The following is a 23,482-nucleotide window of genomic DNA, read 5'->3' as shown; positions in this document are numbered from 1 at the left end:
CACCCTCCATAGATCTTGGTCATGGAACCATCCCCCTGCACCACCACGGAGGTACAGGTGCCGTGCTGTGGAAGCAGCTTGTGTGTAGAACCATCATCAGATGGGGCAAGCTCCCTATGTTTGGCCAGCTTGACTGTGTCCACCCACGCGGGGGACTTTCAGCTTCCTGGACTGTTTGAGAAAGGCTGCCAGAGCTCTGACGAACTCCTGCTGGTTAAAGTCTTTTACAGTAACTCCAGGCATCCTGCAGCCTCCACACTGCCAGCCGGGGAAGGGCCTCGGCTTGCTTTCTTATACAACCCCAGCTCAGGACCATCTTTCCTCGTGGTGGAGGGGGATGGACTTTCAATCATCACAAACAAACTGCAGGACGCCCACAGCCCATTCTAACAGAGGTAGTTCATCAGTCGAAATTTCTCCTTTGCTGGTCACCCAGTTTGTGTCAGGTTAACAAAAACTGAGGAGCACACTGCTTTCCAAACTCCATTGTAACACAACAGAGAGGTGGCTTCACCCTCTACACCCCCAGTGCTGGCTGAGACAAGCAATTTGCCTTCTATTTGGAACTCTGGAAATTTTCCAACTCTAGACAACATCCTGGCTCCTTGATATCGGGTGACCAAATACATTATTTAAAAAAAAATCAGGTTCATTTTCTTCAACCGTCTCTAAGATTTACTGAATGGGGTGCAGCATCTCCAAGACCAGTCATATTCTCCACTCCTGCTTTGTTCCCTGTCTTTTCTCTCGTTTGAATTGTGTGCACAAAAGGGATTCACTTTCCATGTACATGTTAAAGCACCAAGAATAGGTATCTGTCTCTGCTGGAACACTCCAGAAAACTCTCTCAATTCGTGTCACGTAAATAGGGTGAATTTGGGAGATGGTGACCCGATCCCTTTACCTAACGGAGTTTTTCTGAGACCCGAACAACCTCATCCTTCTAACAACAGTTCAGTGGCACAGGCCCAACAGACTGAATTTTGACAAGGTACTAGAGAACATTTAAATATATAGCTCACCATCAAAGCTAAAACTAGTTTCAAATGTATCTTATTAATGCTTTGAAGTCGTGTCTTTGTGGCAAATATTCCTACCTTTATGGTTGACAAATTAAATTCTGTAGATAGCCCTAAAATAGATTTACTATAGACTAATGAATGGAGTTACTTTTAATACCCTATAATAATACTGTTCTGCCCAAATTCATATTTTATTATTCTGGTAATACAGTGAATATATGTTCACTGTATTATTTTATTACAGGGTTCTGGAGTCAACAGACTTGGGTACAAGGCATTTAAATTTCATAACTGTCTCAGTGAATCATGGCATGGCTATAATTTAGAAACAACAACAATACAAATTAGTAGCCAGCCTAAAGTTTTCTGGAAAATACACGCAGACATATTTCCTCTCATATCTTAATATTTCTAACCTGTAGTAACACACACACACACACACACACACACACACACACACACAGAGTACCACTTAGTTCCGTCTATAGACTAGAACGTCTAGATCTGGAGAACAAGGATTTTTCAGTCAGAAACTTTCCGTCTGACCACTTATCAGTTGTTCTTCCGGGAACTCCCACCAGACCAGAGAGATCAGGCTCTGTGCTGAGCTGTCAGCCCTCTGTTCTTTCTTTATGCTCAGTCTGTACCCCCTTCTCTGAAGTCCCAGAGCATCTGTCATTTCAGCCTCTCGCTCTCTCATCTCAGGACACCTTAATGCAGACTTCTTAGTTTAGGGAGGAGCTTCCCAGAGCTCAGCATGGGGCCTTTACCTGAATGAAGTGCTGAGCTGATGTTTATTAACAGACATCGTGATAGAAACAGAAAACAAAAACCAGAAAGCTGAGAGTGGCTGCCTTCAGGCTTGATTAAAGTTATCCCGTAAGTTCTGAGAAGATGAAGCTATAGAATTCACTTAAGTTTTACATTTCCAAACAGTATTCACCTCACTCAGAAGATACATTTAGAAGGGGCTGGGGATTTAGCTCAGTGGTAGAGCGCTTACCTAGGAAGCGCAAGGCCCTGGGTTCGGTCCCCAGCTCCGGAAAAAAAAAAAAAAGAACCAAAAAAAAAAGAAGATTCATTTAGGAGGATGTAAGACACAAGGTAAGGCACAGAGGAAGTGCTGTGGGACAGGCGGGAATCACTGGACCAAAACAAGAGGCAATCCCCAACTTTAGACCAGACGTGGAGAGCCAAGCAAAGACAGTTGCCTTTGGACTAGTGACCCATGACACACTTAGACCCATGACACACTTAGACACTAGGGACACGCTGTCCTCACTAACCCTGCCTTAGAGATCTTGGACTAGAAAGTAAAGCTCTTGGCTCTGCTAGAAATTAAAGCGAACACAGGAACAAGCAAACACAACTATAAAACAACGCAGACCACGGAAATCAAGAACACCACCACCCACAAAGCCAACCCCGCCACTCAGTATCACGGCTCCAGTGCCTCCCTTATTGGCAGGTTCAAGAACTCGTGCCTGATCTCTCAGTGATATGAATGAATTCGGAAAATGTCTGCGGATAATTAAGGGTAAGAGACTTCAAAGAAGCTAGCCCCATTGACCTGCTGCTTCCACACCTTGCCTCCTCTTCCTCCCCGCTCTGCCTCTGAGTTTTCTGGTTGGCCTCGGAAAGGTTCATCTTATGCCACAGGAGCTGGTCTGATCTTATACTTGAGCCCAAAAGTTCTCTGGGCGTAGACGTCAAAATAACCTTTCAACCCTCAAGCGTTTGTAAGCATTCGCGTCGTTGGTTACTTGGCGATTTTAAAATTCCTTCTTCAGACCGAATGTATGTGAGAAGAAAATCCCCCCTGCAATATAATGACTGCATTAATCTGTTTTATTAAACATCTCAAAGGAGATGTGTAAGGCTGTTGGCAGCAGTAGAGTCTGCATGGCAACCCTCACGCTCACAGTCACGTACACAGCCAGGATGAACCGCTCAAGGATCATGTGACATTCAGTAAGGCATCTCTGAAAGTTTGCTCTGGGGCAGTGCTGATGTGAGCACGTGACACGCCATTACACTAGAGTGACTTGAAAGTCACTGCATTTCACACAGAGGGGTCGGGAGCTGGTTCATTCAGTGGGTCAACCCCAGCAAACCTCGGCTCCAGCCCATGTCCACTCGTCCTTACGACTTTATCTCCGTCCTTACGACTGTGCTCGCAGGGTTGCAGACAGCCTCACCACCGGTTCTCCCCCCAGCATTGACATCCATCCTATCCCATGGAAGGAAGATGGCCGCTCTCCTTAAGACAGGGAAAAAACCTCTCTCACGAGCCTTCCACTAACTTCCCCTGAAGCTCACTGGCTACAGTGTGCAATACGTCAAGGCCCAAGGAAAACAGACAGCCTGGAAAAGGGAGCTAGACCAATTCAGAACAACAGGGCTCAATCCCTGAAGTCTGTGACACTTAAATAAAACCAGGGTTTCATCACAAGACGATAGCGGACGCACAATGATTGGCAGCTCTTCCCATGAGAGCACATCCTTGGAAGAATTAGAAACCCAGCTTCAAGAGGTTTCTTGTTCGTTTCCGGCCTGGAAATACCCTGAGGGTTTCAAGCAGAGGAATAAACAAACAACAAACAAACAAAATGTTAAGGAATTGTCCGTCTTTTACTCTTTATCAATTTTATCTATTTATTTTTTGTTTCTCAACATTTACGTGTGCTGGGCCTATCGCTTACTTATGAATAATAATTCCACGACTCCTGCGCTCAACCTTTGAAGCCTACAGTGCCAGCCAGCAAGATGCAGAGCTTACGTTCTGGGCAACTTCAACCTTTTGGACATTGGACTTAGAAAAAGAAGCAAAGTCAGAGAATGACTTGGAAAAGCATGCTGGAGGGACCGCCATCCGCTGGCTGGTCAAAAGGAGAGCCACGGGGTTGGGGATTTAGCTCAGTGGTAGAGCGCTTACCTAGGAAGCGCAAGGCCCTGGGTTCGGTCCCCAGCTCCGAAAAAAAGAACAAAAAAAAAAAAAAAAAAAAAAAAAAAAAAAAAAAAAAAAAAAAAGGAGAGCCACATGGTGACCAGTGTGAGGAGATGGCCTTATGTGCATGTCAGAGATCTGTGAAGACAGACAGCAGTGACCGGCAGGGTGAAAATGTGGCAGCTGGTCTGACAGGACTTACTAAACTCGCATAGTCCAGTCCAGGCCAGTTAGGGTTCTTTGTCCTTCGCCCTTCATGCTCTTTGAAGTGTATCGGCAAACGGGAAGAAAACACAAGGAAGAAGCCTTCTCAATACCTCCTTATAGAGGCTCCCTTTGGCACAGAAGGACAGAAAAAACAAACCTAGTATCACTGGCCTGCAAGCAGGAGCTGCCTGGACTCAGAGGTGGCAGCCTCAAAATTGTTTTGGCACTTAGCACTTGAGGATGTTTTTTGGCTTTTGTAGGGCACAGGACTATTTCTGAACAGTCAATGGCTATTCAGAAACAGGCGGAGGCTACTCCTCAAGAAATGTGCCAGGCCTGTGCTCAGGGAGGGCATGGAGTCTCAAGGAAGACTGTTAAAATTCAGATTCTGGTTTCCTTGGCCTGGGGAAGGGGCCCAGGGTTTCTGGTTGCAGCAAGTTTCCAGGACAATTAATGCTGCAGGTCTGATGACCACAGTGGGTGGAGGACTGGAGCACGTGGCCTCAGATTTGGCATTTGTTTGTCCGTTCTACCCACTTACACTATCACATGCTTCAGAGGAGGGGCACTGTGCTGTGGTCATCAGCAAACGGGGGCCACTTGTTATGTTTTAAACACCCCAGGGGCCACACAGGGCCAGAGGCTACCATGTCCAACAACGTGTGCTGAGTTTCCCTTTGTCACAGTGTTTCACAGCTCTCTGCAGAAGGCAGAAACTCATCCCAGTTGCTAAAAGACCCATTCTGGCCTTTCCTGCTAAGATCAGATTAATCCTTTACAAATTACAAGATTGTTTCTTCTATGAAACCTTTCCTTAAAGTCAAATGAGGTGGACAGTCTCACCTTCCTCTAGTGTTCCCATCCGCATCTGGACTTCCTCAGTGACGCGTTTCTGCTGTACGCTGCCTGTCTGACATCGAAATGCCAACTCCCATCCAAAGCACACTCATCTTCCAGATGCTTTTGTCAAGGCCATCGATTCCGGTTTCATGTGGGCCCATCTACTTTCCTGTGTACTCTCCAGTTTCTTACCTCTAGATCCTCAGTGCAATCATTGGCATGTGAACTAAAGACAGCCTGTGACACAAACTGTAAGACATGTACTACAAACAACGAGATAAGGAACTCTATCTACCACGGTTTCTGCAATGTCTACACACAGGTCTGGATTGCCTGGTGGCCATGTTGGCAACCAGTGGAGAGCCTGAGAATTGAGAACGGTAGAAAGCCAAGCCAAGTGATAAAGTCTGAACCTGGAAAACCTCACACTTGATATCTGAATTGGGAGTGTTCTCTGTGCTGAATGTTACATACTGAAGGCACTTCCCTAGATCAAGGCAGTTCATACTGGCGGGCTCTGCCCCATTTCAGCCGCCAAGGCATTTGTGTTGCACTTGTTCTATGACAGCCGCTTCTCCTAGTTCCTTCTCTTCTGTAGGTTTTGATCTAACCACTCAAGGACCAGAATCGCTATGAACGCATACTTACGTAAGCCTAATTTTCTTTACCAGTTTTAATATTAAGTTTTCTGTAACATGCTGATAATTTCTACGTTCCTCTACTGTGTGTCACCAGAAATAAAGTTTCGCAGTTAGCACGGGCCTGTGGAACCTCAGGATAGTATTCCTCACCCTCACCCATGGGAGATTTCTGAAGGAACTCAGCCCCGGCAGCTGGGTGGGCAGCATCCGGAACTCGCTCTTGCTACCAGCTTTACCTTCAGGATGAATTTACGAGGACCTTCTTAACTCCAACTGCTGATTGGCTCCATTTCCTGCTCTGCCTGTTCCTTCCATACATAGAATCCGACCGAAGTCTTCCTTTTACCTATCGGGCTGGAGATGGATCCACCGATCCTTCTGAAAAGGTCTTTAGACTCTAACCCAAAGGTGTTTCAAACACAGATGTGACACTGACCAGTATTCATCTGCCATCTCTTCGCAGAACACCCTTTTCTTACTAGGGCTGGGCTGAAGAAAGACGATTTTTCCCACGACAGAACCAAGGCACTCTCCCTCCCCCCAACACACACACACACACACACACACACACACACACACACACACACACACACACTTCTTCTTTGTAATAAGTGTGTTAATAGATCTGTTTGCAAAGAGGATTAAGAATTACTCTAGAAGATAACGCACAGGATAAGATTATATTTTATTAGAGATCTTATATTACATATTCCCAAAAAGTTATAAAAATCTTCCAAGAGAAAAATATCAAAACCTGTTGATTTCAATGAGCAAAATAATCAGAATGAAAGTAAACATTTTCTTCTAGACAAAGGACTGTGAAAACATTTCAGCACAAGTACAGCAAAAGACACACGAAGGTGATCACAATGTCTCAGAACACCATACAGCCTTTTGTTTAAATCGATGATTTTAGAATGCTGATATTTGAACCATGGGCCTCCAAATTAAAATTTCAGGAAGTGGGGAGAGGGTAGTGAGACAATCATGGTCCACTGAACGCCTGTGAAAACAGATGTGACAGGCCTAACCAAACAGACCCCTGATGTCATGTCTGAAGTGTGGCTGGCTGTCCACGAGTGTCCACAGACACTCAATTGTTTAGTTAGTTCGTGACCATAACCCAAAGCAAAACACACCCTCTCTTCATTTCCCTGATGTTGGTAATGTGAAAGTAACTTTAAAAAGCAGAAACTTGCTGGTTAAATAGAATTTCTGCTTCACCTGTGAGTAAGTAGCTGGTGGCAAGGACACAGGGTAGGTCCGCTGTGTCTGCTGTTTTCCTTTTTCATTTCTGTCAGCCTCTGGTTTCCTTTGGCTTCATCAGGACTTCTGTGGTGATTAAGCAGAGCCACTTAACCACAGAGCACAGTGAACATCCACAGGGAGGTACGCACTTAGGATACAGCAGGAGTACAGCTCATATTCCTGGCATTTGCGCTTGGCAATCCTAGCTGTCGTGGGCAGAGGTCTACAGAAGGAAGTGGTTCTGCCGTATTTTCCGCAGGGAGGAAGGGAATGCACGATGCATACTCTTTGCATGAGATTACACCCTTGCAACATTCCTGTTCACTCTGGTGTTCCCTTAATGATTATAGGCAAAGGACTTTATGAACCAAACACAACAGTGAATGCAGGAGCTGCGTCTTGAGGAGGAACCCAGATGACCCCCAGGATAAACAGTGGCAGAGATGACTTTCTCTGTAACGTGTTGGAATGGCAAGAGGTAAACGGAAGTTTAGAGTCAAATAATACTAAATAAGGTTAAGACACTGAGGAGAATTTTTCTGAAGTGTACAGCCAGAGAATTTTCTGTACTGAAATTAAATACTATTATTCTATTAAAGATACGATGATCTGGAATGAACTTAAAAGTCCTGTGATGACGTATAGGCTAGGATAGCACGCCGGGTTTACCGCACGCAGACGTTTGGAACACAGTCTTTAGTAACATCAAGATGAGCTGCGCACGGCGGGCTTTAAAACAGTCTATTTTTAAAGCATTCTCTCTTTAACATGGTTAACTACTGTGAAATGCAAGCAGCATTTGGATCTCGTGGGTTACAGAGTCCTTGCTTCGACTTGCAGCTTCCTTGGCAGCAGCATATTTTAATTAACAATATTTCTCTTCCTTGTTTTGTTTTCTGACATCTCAGTACATTCAAATAGTCAAAATGTTTCGAGTAACACCGTCACAAATTTAATGACACAGATCAGAATGTGGCCAGCATTATCCAGCAAAGAAAATTACATAATTTATGTCATAGAAAGTACCTACCCCCTACCCCAACCTCCCGACTCCCCACCTTTTCAAACAGTAATATGGACAGTAATAAGATTTAACGAGACTTATAAAAAAATAAGGCACATTTATTTTTGATATGGTAATTTAAAAATAGAAAACCCCACCTCGGAACACCTGTATTCAAATGAGCTGTATAGAAAGACACCTTGTGGTACCTAAAATGGAATTGCTTCTTCTGCTTTAGTGACAAGGGAATAAATTGCACCCATCCCACGTTGTCAAGTAATGAAAATACACCTCTTTTTCTACTGGTGAGCGGCTAAAATAATCACTTAGTTTTTAAACGTGTGGGTAGGAAAGAGTAGTCGAGAGGTTCACCGGGGAGAGCATGACAACCAACTACATTTAGCGGAAGGACGGAGGGATTGCACGTTTCCACATATTTTAACACAAAAAAATATTCAATTTGTACCAATGATTAATGATTACAACTATTTTGGCCATTAAGCTGTTATCTATACCAACTTCTGATTTTGCTTTCTCTTTAGGTCAAATAGGTAATTTTTTTTTTAATAAAACATGATCAGAGATAGGAATACTTCTAGAGAATTCTCTTTGCAGCCCTCAATGCAAACCTACGTAGTTAGCATTTAACCTGAGATTCAGTCTGTCGAGGGCTTGTCTTTCAACGTTTCTTCATTTTTGTTACATCGGTTCACACTGATAAGGGCAGCTGTGGGACGAACTCAGAGAAAGAAACTGTTTGTAAAGCATGGCTTTTTTTTCTTCTTTTCTTACTAGATTGGTTTTTAAAAAAAAAAAAGAATCACAGAATTTATGTTCTCACAGTAGCCAGAAGCTAAAGTAATGTGCTTAGTTATTGCACGTTAAAAACCAAGGAAGGTAAGCAAACCGGAGTTTCTCCACTCAACCTGAAGGCCAGGTTCACCTCAAGCGGATTCGGGACGTGCTAATCTCCATGGGACTCAGGCTGACTTCACTCGTGTTCTGGGCGTCCGGAGGCGAGTGCATCAAGGACAGCGAGGAAGGGATGAAACTCTCCACAGCAAAGTTGTTGAAAAGTTTTGGAATTGACATCTTAAGAAAAAGAGCAAGTGACAAGATTTGCAGATTGAGATCAGCACTGAGATTTGCACATTCCGATTGACCCAGAGAGAGGACTATTAGCACGTCTATAAGATCAATTTAAGGAGAACACAGGAAGGAATACATTTATACGCTGAAGTTCCCTTTTGAGAACAGGAAGGAGAGAGGACATGGCATTCCTGCTCACAAACCCTCCCTGGAGACACATGGCTGTGAGCCGCCACTCTCCCTTGCATTTCGTCTAACAGGAGGACATTTTCAGAAAGGAGTGGACATCTAAGAACCAAGGAATCCCAACAGTCCAAGGACTTGCAAATCATCAGATTCTTTGGTCAATATTTCTCCACAATAATGGTGGCTCCAAGCCAATCCCCCACCCCCCTTGCCAAAAGAATTGCAAAATAAGGCAGTTTCACAATAACAACGGCTCATTGGATTACCAGCCCCAATCTACAGGTACATTGGGAAGACATAATCGTCACCTTGCCACGTTATCCTAAGGTGTCTCTTGGACTAATATTCCTCCATTATCTTCTTTAAAACTTAATGCATTAATTCTAGGAGGTTGCTTAGGTATACCCAGATCATCGGTACTAGAGTGGAAACTCACAGGGACAGTGGGGTAAAGATAATCCGTCAAGTAAGCATTCTTCTCGGACCTTGGAACGTGTGCTAGTATGCAGAGTTGGGACAAGATTGCTTGAATCTGTTCTGAACTGTACCTAAAGGGTTCTGGCCGAAGTTTGGCTCTGCCAAGATGCTGGGTGGACAGACCTAGCTCTGTGCAGAGACAGCCAGCTAGCTACTTTGTTAGTCTTGGCTCATGTAGAGGCAGGGGATTGGATGTTCATCCTTCTAAGAAGGTGCTGGTGAACTGCCAGAGGAACTTGAGGAGAAAGATCAAGAACAGGCAGCCAGCCAGCAGTGTGCGGACTCAAGGGTTATCTGATCTCCACAGGGATGACTCATACACAAATCTGGATCAATCAGGAGACCCAGACACACATTTAATTCTCCAAACGAGTCAACTGGTGTGACCTCGGCACAGCTGCCTTGGGGCTGTGTTCTGTTATTCCGTGGACCATGGTTTTGATGTTTATGCTGTAACTTTGTGCCGGTCACCTTGCAGTATTTTAAATCTGCCCTGGCCTTCGTGGAATGTGGGATTAAACTACCAGGGCCAGGCGTGACCCAGGAGTTGAAAATGAAGACAAGAAGAGTAAAGAGCTTGGGAGTCTCAAAATGGAAGAGCAAAGAAATGACAGGGACGTTGCCTTCAAAGGTGTGTGGATTGCCACTGAGCACTTTGAAGCTAACGAGAACAGAACTCTAGGTAGAGCAAGTGTTTGGTGGAGATGAGAACTCTTGAGCTGGCTTGCAGGCAAGGTGAGCAATGGAGTTGGAGGCGATGAAAGGCTGACTTCACTACCTCCAGAAAGTGAGGGTTATAAACCATACAGTCTTGACTAGCTAAGTGGACTCTTAACTTACCTTTCCCTGAGTCGTGGAACAGGGCAGCCCCATGGCTCTGCTGGACAACTGGCAATCAAACACCTTCCTGTGGAGGATCAAGGCTGCCTCATCTGAGTAACCTTTGCCCACCTGAAAAGGAGAACACCAATATGTCATGCAAACACCGAAGTGATTCTTTATAGCACCTCACACACTCTTTGGTGTCACACATTCATTCAACAATGAGATACTATTAATTCATCCCTTCAAAGGACCCTCACTCAATGGCCCATTCTTTTTTATTCTCCCAAAAGTCATAAGCTTATTTCAATTTCCTGGTTATGTAACTTCATGCCTTTGTCTCCCCCATGACTCTTAAAGGGTTAGACTTCTCTTTGCCCACATATTAATACTATTTTATTAAAGTACCCACAAATAAAATCATTTAGTTTTTTTTTACATACTTGTGCATTGAATAAAACACACCTAAATTTAGTCCCAATACGGTCATGTGATGAGTTAACACCAGCCTTAACACAGAGAGGCGTTTCTCTGTGAATCACTACATTTGGGGGCTGCACTAACATTTTTAATCTTTAATGTGTTGCTTCCTTATTTTTATGTAAGAGACATTTAAATTGAATTAGTTATGCTATGCCCAGTCCCATTTATTAACCTGATATGTCATTTAAGTCCACAGTTCAGAAATCCTCCTGGGCGAAGAGAAAAACACCAAAGATAACCAGTCAGTGGAGACACATGCACACGCACGCACGCACGCGCGCGCACGCACACACACACACACACACACACACACACACACAGAGACAGACAGACAGACACACACACACACATTCACTCATTGCAGCAGACTCCTTGCCATCCATCTAAATAGTGACGCCATGAATTATGCAGATTTGGTGGTGTATGAAGTTAGAACTACCTTAATATTCTGTGTTTTCTAAAGTGTAAAGGTGGGGTCCGGAGAGATGACTCAGTGAGGGAAAGCACTTGCCGAGAAAGCCTGGTGACCTGAGTTCAGATCCCGGAGCCTCCCTGAGAGGCAGAGGCAAAGAACAAGCACCTACAATCCTGGCAGGCCTGTGAGAAAGTGAGAGACAGGCACAGCAGTCTCTGGACATGCACAGGCCACTTGGCCAGGCTTAGGTAGCCACAAAGACACCCTGCCTCAGACTAGGCACAAAGGAGGGAACCAACACCGGAAGGCTTCTTCTAACTCCACATGTGGTCCCCCGCACACTCACATGTAAACTCCCACATGTACAAATGAAAATAAAACCAAGTGTAAAGACGTTTGTGAGGACAAGCAAAGTGAATTAAAAACCATCGGAACTTTTATGAGTCGTAGCTATACCAAGGGGTCTAACTGCTGCAAGAGACTGTGACCAACACAAGTTACTTCTCTTCTCCAGACACAGAGAAGGCTCTCCCAAGCTCATGGCCATCTTCACTGGAGGGCAAGCTCTGTGTAATGTGTGACTGAGATGTCTTTTCTGAGTAGCTGCTAGCATCTGCATTGGATCTGATGCTAAGGGGCCTGAGAGGTTTAAAACCATTCTCACCTCAGAGTCTGGCCTGGGACAGCTTATGCTAGGATGCTTTCAATGGTATTTTTTTCAATGATATTGCAAGATTTTGTTTGAAGGGAGGAAAAAAATGCCATTTGAGGAACTCTGAATCAGGAGGTGACTTTGACACACACAGCAACTCTAAGTGAGTGCATGATAGAGATGTTTAGTAAAACTTCAACAAAATGCTGTGCCCTGACAAGTACCACACAGCAGAAAACCAGCATTAGAAAGCACTTGACTAATTACACGCAGTGTGAACAACAAGGAGAACACAGTCCCTACCAACCGTGGCGCCTGGGAACAGCAGCCTGCTTTAAGCATGGAGTTTGTCAGTAAGATGGGACTGCTGCTTCCTGCATGAATTCATGCTGTGCACGTCGCCTGAGGGATTCTGTCTACAGTGGTCTTACAGAGCTTCAAAGGACAGGGTATACCAGTCCAGAAGCCAAAGATTAGTGGCTCAGAACCTAGGTTGGACTTGGTTACCCTAACTCTGGCTCTGTGCTCTGCAACTCAGTAACTGTGTTCAGGAAAACCAGGATTTCTTTTTTTTCTATAAAATCAAGAGGAAATGAAATAATCCGAAGATGGGATCCAGTGTTTGAAATTGGATGCCCTTGGCATGTTAGCTGTTTGTGATTTTTAAAGACATTCACCCAAATACAGGGGACTATTTTATAAACATTTGCAAGTTAATACAAATGAAGTTTTTACTAATAGATTTCCCCACTGACATTATAGCCTTTTCACTAAGGAATAAGAGAACTGTTAAATTACATATCTATAGTTATATATCAAAGCCTCAAACTGTCTATACATGGATTCACAGATTAGATGGCCTCTTAATCAAACTCTTTCAGAAGCACTTGTCCCGTTATTAACCTACAACATTAGGTTATTATTTTAACTCTCTGGGTCATTTATAAAAACTACTTAATCTCATACTGTAGAAGATTCCTAATACACACACACACACACACACACACACACACGACAGGGAAAAGATGCTCCAGGCAGACATCTTTTATAACCAAGTGAAGCTTCCAGTGCCAGGAATGGGGTTCACCTACTTGACTCTGTGGACACAGGAAACTCTCAAACATCATGGGCTACTGCCACTGCTTACTTGCTTACTGACTGCCCTCAGTAAACAAAAGGTAAAGCCCTATTGCTAAAGACACTAATCTATCTCATTGAGTAGAAACTTGAGCTTCATTTAAATTCCTAGTCATAAAGTCTGCTAAGGGAATGCAGCAGTTAAACGACCCCCAGTGACCTTACGCCATTTTCATGGATCACTGTCTTGCTCAGCAATCATCCAGGAGCTTTCTCTAGCAGTAATCAGGAACTAGCACAGGGCGTCACGACTGGAAAATCAGCAGAGTGTAAGAGACTTTAGGCCAAACTCCCTCCCCTCAGGGCTCAGGGGTCAGTGCAGAAGAGGAGGCAGACAGACAGACCGTAAGAGCCAGAGGGAATGGATGACTCCAAGGAAATGGTGTCTTCCAGACACAACAGGAGGGACACACATGAACTCACAGAGACTGCAGCAGTGTGCACAGGGTTTGCACAGGTCCAAGTCAGAGTGGAGATGTTGACAAAACTTCCACCCTTAACCAAGAGGCTATCTGCAACTGACAGCCACTTGCAAAGGGAAAATTAGTCTGCAGTGGAGTCTCAGTGTATAGATCACCACACCTCAGGGCAGGTCCACGCCTGGGAGTAGCTGGCCAACACAATATATACTCAAAGGCGTTTTGCTAAACTTTGATCTTTGGGTTAGGCTTGAGACTCCTCACAGCACTCCCTCTTGGAACCAGCCACTCTGGAGAGGACCTGCGTAACACTGGTAAATGACTGCCCCCAACTAAACCCTCAGCCACAGACAATAACAACCACCAGCAAAGAGAGCAAGTCTGCCCAGTGTCAGTGCTGAGGCAGGGAATTAGCTTCAACTACACAAAAAGCTATGTGTGACTGACACACCTCAGGTCAGGCCCAATGCCTAGCAGAACAAACCCAATGGAATTTCACATTGCGTAAGTTGGGTATTTTTTTTTTTTTGGGTTCTTTTTTTCGGAGCTGGGGACCGAACCCGGGGCCTTGCGCTTCCTAGGCAAGCGCTCTACCACTGAGCTAAATCCCCAACCCGGGTATTTTTTTTAAATCTTATTTGTATTTTATTTGCATTTCATAGTTTCTGATTTAGTGTTTTGCCAGAGAGAGAGAGAGAGAGAGAGAGAGAGAGAGAGAGAGAGAGAGAGAGAGAGAGAGAGAACAGGCACGGAGTTCTTAATGGAATTCTTGAATGGGTGGGGAGGATCCTGGATAAGTAAGAAAAGGGGAAAGCCTGATCAGAATATATTCCATGAATTCTTTTCAATAAAATAGGAAAACTGTTAACTTAAGTTGAATATACATTCACGCAGTCATACTATGTGCTTGCTCTAAGAAAGTGAATAAATGCTGAAAAAATTAAAAAAAAATCCACTACCATGTTATTAGTATCAGGCCCTTGGAGAAGGAGGGCATCGTGTGGGTAACCTATGAAAACTGCACTAAGTACCATGTTAGACGACTGTCTGTCAAATAGGCCAGGTCACATGTGATCGTGAATCACCGTGGTCAGGCTGGGTGTTCAACAGTCAAAAACCCTTACAGGAGTCATCTCCAGAGATTAGATTGGTAAGCACAGAGCTGAGCTGTGAGGCCAGTCTTGCTGAGGGACGCAGTGCACGGAGATTGGTCTGCACAAAGCACCCCTCAGAAGGGCTGGGGTCAGAGAAAGCTGGATCAGTGAGGTCTGGTTCCACAAACCGGCCATGAGGTTTGGAATAACCATTAAGTTTCAGTAAGTGCAGGGAGCTGGGTTAGAATTCCTCAGTACATCCAAGCCCTGAGGGACAGCGACAACTGACACACACTAGATACAGGCTGTATACAGCCACTGTGGCGGTGACTGACACACACTGGATACAGGCTGTACACCAGACAAGACATATAATTCTTTGCACAAACAAACTCACTTTATGTTACAACGACCTTTACAACAAAGCTAGTGAAATAATATATTATTAGTAAGCTTGGATATGCAGAAATATCCCCACCACAGAGCATTCTCTCATAGTGTTTGAGCAATGACCACTCACGACTCTGCTTTGGCGGCCCCAGGACCTTATCTAATTCTCTCGTTACTACACCTTTGTAAGAGAAGATAAGAAAGGATAGACCCCAAAATTTCCAGCAGTATTTCTCCCTCTTATTTCCAAGCTAAGTAAGAGGCAGCATGGGATGAGCCCCAACTCCGATCAGATTCTCCAAGGACAGTGTAAGTCACACAGCGTCCTTACAGGACTTCCACGGTGTTTGTGCATGAAGCTAAACACCGTGCAGGAAAACTTCTCTAAACTGTTCACATTCTTCAAGAAGTTAGACATCCAGAAACAGATTCAGTAACCCACATGACACTCATCTTCACTGTATTCTGCAGTGAGAGCTTTAGAAATCCCACGCTTCACTTTGGGCCCCAGGACAGAAGGAAGTAACCAGTGAAGATCCATTTTTCAGGACACTCATTAAAAGACCCAGTAACAGTTCTTGGTGCTGTTCAGCCAGATAAGATAACGGATGTTAAGGGGAGGTGAGCAGTTGTTCTTAGATACGTACAACAAAGAACACCCTACCCCTTCAATTTTCACCTTTTCAGAAGCTAGGGAGATCAATAAAGCACCAATCAATTCCTATAAAAGAGGAGAAACAAAAGCCTCAAAGTGCCATTTATATGAAAGGGGTGGTGGTATAAACAAGTGCAGAGAGAGAGAGAGAGAGAGAGAGAGAGAGAGAGAGAGGAGAGATATTTTCACACTAGAAGTGGCACTGACTTTGAAATGGTTGGTTAACTATTTGCAAGAACACAGTTAACCTTAAAAAAAAAAAAGTCACACAGAGAACAGAGCAGTATGTGCGAATTAAATGAGAATGTCACTACATAAATAACAATGGAGTAAATTGACAAAATGTGGGCTGCGTATGATTTTTCAAAGCTGTAAGTTGGATGGTGCCGTCTCCAAGCTGGATGCTGGGCAGCGCGTCTCTTTGGCTTGCTCTGTTCCAAGAGTAATTTGCAGGTCCATCCTGCAGAGCTCTGACTCATGATCTGTCTTCCCCTTAAGAGCTGCAGGGATCTGAATGGGAATGGACCCCGCCGGCTCATGTATTTGAACGCTTGTTCCTCAATCGGTGGAAATGTTTGGGAAGGATTAGGAGGTGTGGCCTTGTTGGAGGAGGTTTGTCACAGGGGGTGTGCTTTAAGGTTTCCAAAGCCACATCGTTCCTAGTTTGCCTTCCTTTCTATACCTCCTGGTTGTTGTTTCAAGACATGAGCTCTCAGTTACTGCTGCAGTGCCATGCCGGCCTGCCTGCTTCTTGCCGTGAGGACAATGGACCAAACCTCTGAAACCGCAAGCATGCCCCAATTAAATGCTTTCTTTTTTAAGTTGCCTTGGTCATGGTATCTTAGGACAGCAATTGGGAAGTAACTAAGTCTTAGCATCCTCCCTTTTCCTTAAAGTGTTTTATCCCTTCTTGATGCTCTGGATTTTCCGGCTTAGTATACTTTGGCAGTGCTCACATTACCCAGGTTTCAAACCTTTAAAGAAGCTTCACATGAAGTGTATGTTAGCAAAGGGAGGACAGAATGATCGAGAGAAGGCAGCTCACAGAAGCGAGGGTGATGAGGCACATTAGGTGAGGAGGTTAGAAGTCACATTCACTGGTGGGCAACTGGAATGAGCCAGCTCACACCACACTCTGTGACAGGGCTCCATGAGGCGCCTGTCATCTCATTACAAACACACAGTGTGGAATTGCTTCTCAAATACACACAGTACAAGTGTAAATGTGCATATATAGACGTAGAAGCTCATCTACTAATAACAGGACAATTCCCCCAAGTCTGGAACATTCAGAAACAGAAGCAGTAATTCTTAAAAAAAAAAAAAACAAGTAATTCCTTCTGAGTCCATAAACAGGACTCAGAAACAGACCTACTAGGGGATTTACGTTAATTTAATCCCTAACCCTTATTTTAAAGGAGGTAGCTTATTAATTTCTAATCTCAAAAGGAAAGTGTATTCTAAATTTCTGTTTTGAGCTATTTGAAGTAAATTATATTAAGTAATCGTTTAAATTGTTATTGAAATATCTAGGCTCTGCTATCTAGTCAGACAGAACCAGAACTTCAAGTTGGATATGTTTATTAAAATCTGTTTCCGAAGGTCGTAGGCATGAGCTCAGCTCAGAGAATCCGAGCACTAATACTCAGTTTAACCATAGCATCATTGTCCAGCCCAACCTGCCACTGCTCACTCTCATTGCACATCCAGCCCTCCCTGGGCCTCTCTCACTGCTCTCTGAACCCATAATTATTTTATCCATGATCAGCAAGGACAACCAGGCTGAACTTTAGAACAGAGCGGCTAAAGATGGGGACTGGGCAGAAAAAGTGCCCCATGATGCCACTACTTGTAGCTAGCAGGCAGGAAGGAAGGGACAGTGCCTTTGTTAGACCTATGGGGAAAGTGTAAACTGGTACACTGGCAGTGCAAACCTTGGGTCTGGCTTAGACACAATATCTACATCCTGTGGGGAAGGAGTTACAGTATCCAGATGATTCCCACTGTTACAAACTGAATGCTGCCAGCACAAGGAGCCAGGAAGCCAACTCAGAATCGTGAAATGGAGGCTCTGATTCATGTCAACCCCCTCTGCCTCTGCACTGTTACTTATTTGGCATCTTGTGGAGTGACAATGGATACATTTTTAGGCAGCAACTTTGTTGAGACAATACACCAGCCTCACTGAACAATGATCTTTCCTTCTGCAAAGGTTAAGGGACAAAGAACAACATTTATAGGTTTCAGTGGACCAGTGAGTCTCCTCTGCTCTCAATTCAGAACACAGGCTCAGGACCTGGCCAACAGATCCAATCATGCAGAAACAGCCTCACGCCTTCAGTTCCGGTTACACGTCAGTATGGGACAGTGCTGCTGACATTTCGGTTCTTCCTGTTCAAATCTTCATGTACGCTTGTTCCCTATTCCCTCTGCCCCAAATCTCTCCTTGCTCTCCACAGTCACATACTATAAGCATCACCAGGACCAACTGCCGCTTTACTGAGTGTTCTGTCTTCCAGAGCCTTTCCAAAGGTCGTTTTGCTTCTCATAACAGCCTTGGGGCAGGATGCCTGACACGTCCGCATTTCGTAGACTAAACTGAGTCAGCAGTCTCAAAGTCCATGAGACGGCAGGTGGCTGCAGTAAGTAGAATGTAGCCTGGACAGAGCCCGAATGTACAAGGACATCAACTAATCTGGAAGCAGTGGGATTTTTCACATGGGTGGTGCTGGTTGGTCTTAACTGTCAACTTCATGCAGCCCAGCATCATCTATGGGGAAACTGTGGAGCGAGTAGTTGTTGTTTTCAGTTTAGTTTGAGGATATGTCTGAGAGGGGTTCTTTTGTCTGATGATATAGATGGATGCCGTTCACTGTGGGTAGCACCATTTCCCCGGTAGGTGGTCCAGGGCTACGAGAGAGTACTAGCTAAGCAAGAGACTGTGAAGAAGCCAAGAAGAGCCCTCCGTGGCTTCTGCTCTAGGTTCCTACCTTGAGTTCCTGCCCTGACTTCCTTCAGTGATGAGACAGGTACTTTAAAGTGTTAAGCTGAAATAAAACTTTTCCTCCCAGAAGTTCCTTTGGACGAGAGCGTTTTATCACAGCAACAGAGACAGAGGCAAACTAGAACAGGAAGTGATTAGACTGCTGTAAATGGAAGGCAGCCGACAAAAACACCACAAAGAAGTTGCCATTAAAAAGCAGTGACGTGAACAACAGGCTGGCCTTGGACTACAGAGGGGACTATATTCTCCACTGAGTGACTGGGGCGACTAGTGGGGCTCCATGAAAACCTTTAACACAATTCCAGGAGAGGAGGAATGAGGCTGAAGGACAGTGGCCGGAATCCCTCACGGTCAGACGCCCTTGGCATTCTCAGGCTGCTAATGACCCCTGCATCTATGTCAAGACATAGGAACCTGTGCTGTGGGACCATTCCTGCACTCTATTCTTTTGTCCCCTTTCAGCTTAGGAATGAGAGACAAGTTACCTCAAAGACGCTACCTACCCCTCAGCTGTTCTTTCTGTGGGCCACTCTGGTCTTCATGGGTCAAAAAGAAAAGACATAAAAGAACGTGATAGAACTCGAGGGACAGCCACACAATTCACTTATTCATAGGGAGGTCCCATCCCATGTGTGGGCTCTGATCAAGACGGGAGCCATAGCAATGGACAGAAGAGGAGCTAAGCTCCCACACTCCGGCCACAGGTACCACTCACGGCTTTTACACCCGCTCTTCATTCTGCCGATAGCTTTCCTCTCGCTGTCCTTACAGTCTCTCAGAAACCTGGGTGGACCTTCACCTCCTGACCTCTCCAGGCTTCTGCCCCAATTCTTCTCCTCCCTAAAGGGGCCTCTATTCACTCTGAGCAAACGTTCTCTGAACTGTCCCCCCTAGCCCCATTTGCTGTCCCTCCCTCACCACCATTTAACATGTTTGTCTGGTTTTTCTTCCATAGTTTTCTTTCTCCTCCCACTAGAAACTGCATCCAAGGAGCCAAGGGCATCTGTCTATTTCCAGCTGTGAGTGCAGTGCCTGGCTAACAGCTAGAATGATAACACGGACTCTGCATGTCACCTCGCATGATCTAACATGGGACTCTGCACCAATACACACACACAGCTATGCAGCTATGCAGTTAGGCAGTGTTGTCATTATCTTAATGTAGCTATGTAACGTTTTCACACAGCTTTCTCCAGAGCCTGGTGTAAGTGCCTTATCTTGGGTGTGATGTCTGTAAACACAGGTCTGTAAACCTCCACAGTGTAGACATCCATCCTTTCCCACTCTGTTTGCCTTCTTTAATCTTAAATCCTTCTCTCGGGTTAGGCTGAGCGCAGTGCAGTCTTCACACTGAGTCCATTCGCTGTGAGCTACCTCCCACAGCATCCCCGTCACGTGCTCCACTCAGCCCTTGGGCTTGCTTGCAACACCTAAACAGTTGCATCACCCTTGATCTGCGATCGCCCCACATCACCCTTGATCTGTACGATCGCCCCGCATCACACTTGATCTGCTATCTCCCCACAGGCAACCTTTGCTACTTTAAGACGCTGATGTAGGGCTGAAGAGATGGCTCGGAGGTTAAGAGCACTGACTGCTCTTCCAGAGGTCCTGAATTCAAATCCCAGCAACCACATGGTGGCTCACAACCATCTGTAATGAGATCTGATGCCCTCTTCTGGTGTGTCTGAAGATAGCTACAGTGTACTTATATATAATAAATAAATAAACCTTAAAAAAAAAGACGTGGATGTAAATACAAAGTGAAACACGCTAGCTGTTACACTGAAAACGTACTCGATCTTTCCCAGGCTCTAAAAGTTGGTTCTCAACACAAGGGCCAAGATTGCAGTGTTTTCAAACAAAAGATAGAAAAACAAAGCGCCTATTGTGGACAGTACATCCAGTGTTTCTCTGACTTTCCCAACACTGGCTAACAAACGTCAGTGAAGTGTCTAGAACTGAAGAGCCGGGCTCCCCCCACCATCATGAGACCAGAGGGCAGCACAGGCTTCCACCAAAGGTGAAGGGTCGAACTCTGATCCTCACCACACAGGACTGCCCCAAGAGGTAAATAAATCAATACTGGGATATTTGCTTGACAATAGATTAGGGGGCAAAGGGGGGCGTCCCTGTAATTATTTCACAGTGCACAGGGATGCTTACTATAAGCTACGTTAAAATGTTTACTCATCTACGTGAGTGGTGTGGTTGTTGGCGTGTAAACACAAAGCCTAGGGGACTGGGGAGGGGGCCCTGGAGCTTAGTTACAGGCAGTTGTGAGCTACTCATCGTGTACCTGGGAACTGAACTCAGGTCCTCTGCAAGAGCAGGCCTGCTGAGAACTGTTCCAAAGCTTACCCCTCGAGCCAAGTATAGAACAGAAGAAGCAAGTCCATGCAGACATCATTTTGGCACGCACCTTTGACTGTATTGTCCGTAGATTAACCAGATGGATATCACAAGGGAGAGAGGACTGCAGCAGACGAAATTCACTCAGCAGCTCAATGGCAGGGGAGGGGAGCTGGCCACTTAGTACCATGGGGAGGAAGGGATGGTTGAGGAAGGCCGAGGTCATATGGCTGAGGAGGGAAGGGTAGCTGACAGGGCTCTTCTTGTCCTCTTCCTGTCAAGAAAAAGCACAAAAGCTTACATGTTTCTTATCTGCAGCACTCAGCAAATCAATTCACTGTCTGACAAAGTTTAAATACAAAAATACACGAACACGCTGAGGTCTACTTCCCAGATGACTGTCGCAGGGAATACACAGCAGTGTCAAGCTCGCAGAAGGCAACCCAACTGTGTCTAGTGACTCACGCTTTAACCACGTCCTGCACCTAGTTCACGCTGAAGACGTTAAAGACCAATTCCACGGTCTTCACGAGAAGCAGTTTATGAAAACTCCCAGCTAACCACAAACCCTTCACAGTAAAGAAACACAATGTCCCTTATCTCACACAATGTCACACCCTCCTCGGGGTGTCATCCCCGCACTCTTGAGTTCATTTGACACATTTCACAAGGCACATATGGACCTAAACCTATATTTCATAAATGATTAAAAAAACAAAACCTTTGAAACTTAAACCTCATCAACGAATGCAACTGAAGCCAAGCCAAGCCAGCTGGCTGCATCCCACATGCATGTAACTCCGGCAGTGCAAACAGAAATCAGCAGCCTTGGCTAAATACTGAGTTAGAAGCCAGCCTGGGCTACGTGAGACTACCTAAAAATATAAACAAAACTAAATTCAAGAGAATCTCAAATTTTCAAGACATAGAAAACACAGCCAGCATATTTAGATCATCTGTGATCTTTGAATTTGGCGACTTAGCACCACCTTCTTCATTCTATTTTATTTTAAAATGGGAACTGTTCTCTTGTTATTATATAATATATACATTTATACAGTACCCTTTTACTCAGCACAACTTAAAAATACTTCACTCTAAGCTAGAACATAGCTATCCTTATGAGGCAACATTTATATATGCCAGCATCAAACAAATCTACCAGGGTTAAGAAGCTGGTAAGCTAGATAATATAAAACACTGAAAAATCAGCTGGGCCGTGGGGCTCATGCTTTTAACCCCAGCACCCAGAAGACAGAGGTAGGCAGATCTTTTTGAGTTCGAAGCCATCCTGGTCTTCAGAGTGAGTTCCCAAACAGCCAGGCCTACACTGAGAAACCATGTCTCCAAACAAACAAACAAACAACAAAAGAGAAAAGAAAAGAAAAAAATAAACAAAGAAAAGAAAATTTGAAAAAAAATCAATGCCTAGGTATATCCTTAGCCAATAATGCACAAGCAATAAAAAAAAAAAAAAAAAGACACAAGGGAAGCTACATTTTTAACTTTTTAAATGATTAAGAGCTTCAGGTTTTTGCCTCTTTTGGGGTGATACAGTCCTCAAAGGTTTGACTTGTCTATCTGTGTGACGTGACTAGATTTATAAGACCCAGAGTTTAGGCTTCAGAATGTCAGATTAGCATTGGACAGAAGGATGCTGGCAAAAGGCGGCTTACCCTGGGCCAGAGGCTCAGCTAACAGTCGATGTCATTACAGTTCACACCATGGAGAGAAAAATACTTAATGGCATCATAGGAATGTTGCAGTATTAACATTCTAACAAAAAGTGAGCTGTGAAAGAATTGTATCGAAATGTATCAGTTCCACATCCTTTGCAAAGACTGAATAAGGCACAGAAAATAGCATTCTCCAGCAACATTGCCACTCAGTGCAGCTTGTAGGATAACATGACTAGGAAGGGAGGTGTGACAAGGCACTTAAATGGACTCCTGGATCAAACGACTCCATAATCTAGGTCAGGATTGCTGACAAAATCATTTTTGAGTAATGGAAGATGAAAGACTCCAACAGAAAGGAAAAAAAAAAAACAGCCTTAAAAGATTCAAGAGGCTTTCGGTTCATTCTCAGTCACTAGCAAACGCTCTAGGGCTTTTGTTCTGTACTGGAGGACCCTAGACACTCGGGGACAGAGGAGGTGCTTCACCGCTGACTCATCCACTCAGAATGCTGTGCATCTACACCATCTATGTTGGCCAAGCCGAATCCATTCCCCTGACCCTGGTGTTTGCCTGCTCTGGCTGCCGTTACAAACCCCATCTGTGGGTTCTAGTGCAAATCCACAGAACTGAGTGCTCCGAGGATAAGAAGACCTTGGCAATATAAAGCGGAAACCTTCTGCAGGTAAGTGAGACCCAGGACTGCGCTCCAGGCTGTCCTGT

The 23,482-nt window shown here is 44.7% G+C and overlaps 1 protein-coding gene and 1 long non-coding RNA gene across 3 annotated transcripts in view; one reads left to right on the top strand and one right to left on the bottom strand.

Moving 5' to 3' along the window:
- Nucleotides 1-6,319: 6,319 nt before the first annotated feature.
- The window catches only part of Man2a1 (mannosidase, alpha, class 2A, member 1), a 156,345-nt gene continuing 139,182 nt past the window's right edge, over nucleotides 6,320-23,482 (bottom strand). Inside the window, exons 20-22 of one of the 2 annotated variants that reach the window (NM_012979.2) lie at nucleotides 21,154-21,357; nucleotides 10,501-10,611; nucleotides 6,320-9,000 (exon numbers count right to left, since the gene is read on the bottom strand). In NM_012979.2, coding sequence (NP_037111.2) covers nucleotides 8,848-9,000; nucleotides 10,501-10,611; nucleotides 21,154-21,357 — 468 coding nt within the window. In that variant the 3' untranslated portion in view covers nucleotides 6,320-8,847. The remainder of the gene's footprint in view (nucleotides 9,001-10,500; nucleotides 10,612-21,153; nucleotides 21,358-23,482) is intronic. The other variant, XM_039083037.2, reaches the window with a different exon arrangement.
- On the top strand, nucleotides 18,030-21,157 carry LOC120094761 (uncharacterized). The gene is made up of 3 exons (XR_010055071.1): nucleotides 18,030-18,756; nucleotides 19,346-19,435; nucleotides 20,259-21,157. It is a non-coding gene; the product is annotated as an uncharacterized LOC120094761 (long non-coding RNA).

Source organism: Rattus norvegicus, chromosome 9, assembly GCF_036323735.1.
Source record: "Rattus norvegicus strain BN/NHsdMcwi chromosome 9, GRCr8, whole genome shotgun sequence".
Taxonomy (NCBI): Eukaryota; Metazoa; Chordata; class Mammalia; order Rodentia; family Muridae; genus Rattus; species Rattus norvegicus.
This window is presented reverse-complemented; position numbering and strand designations above follow the sequence as displayed.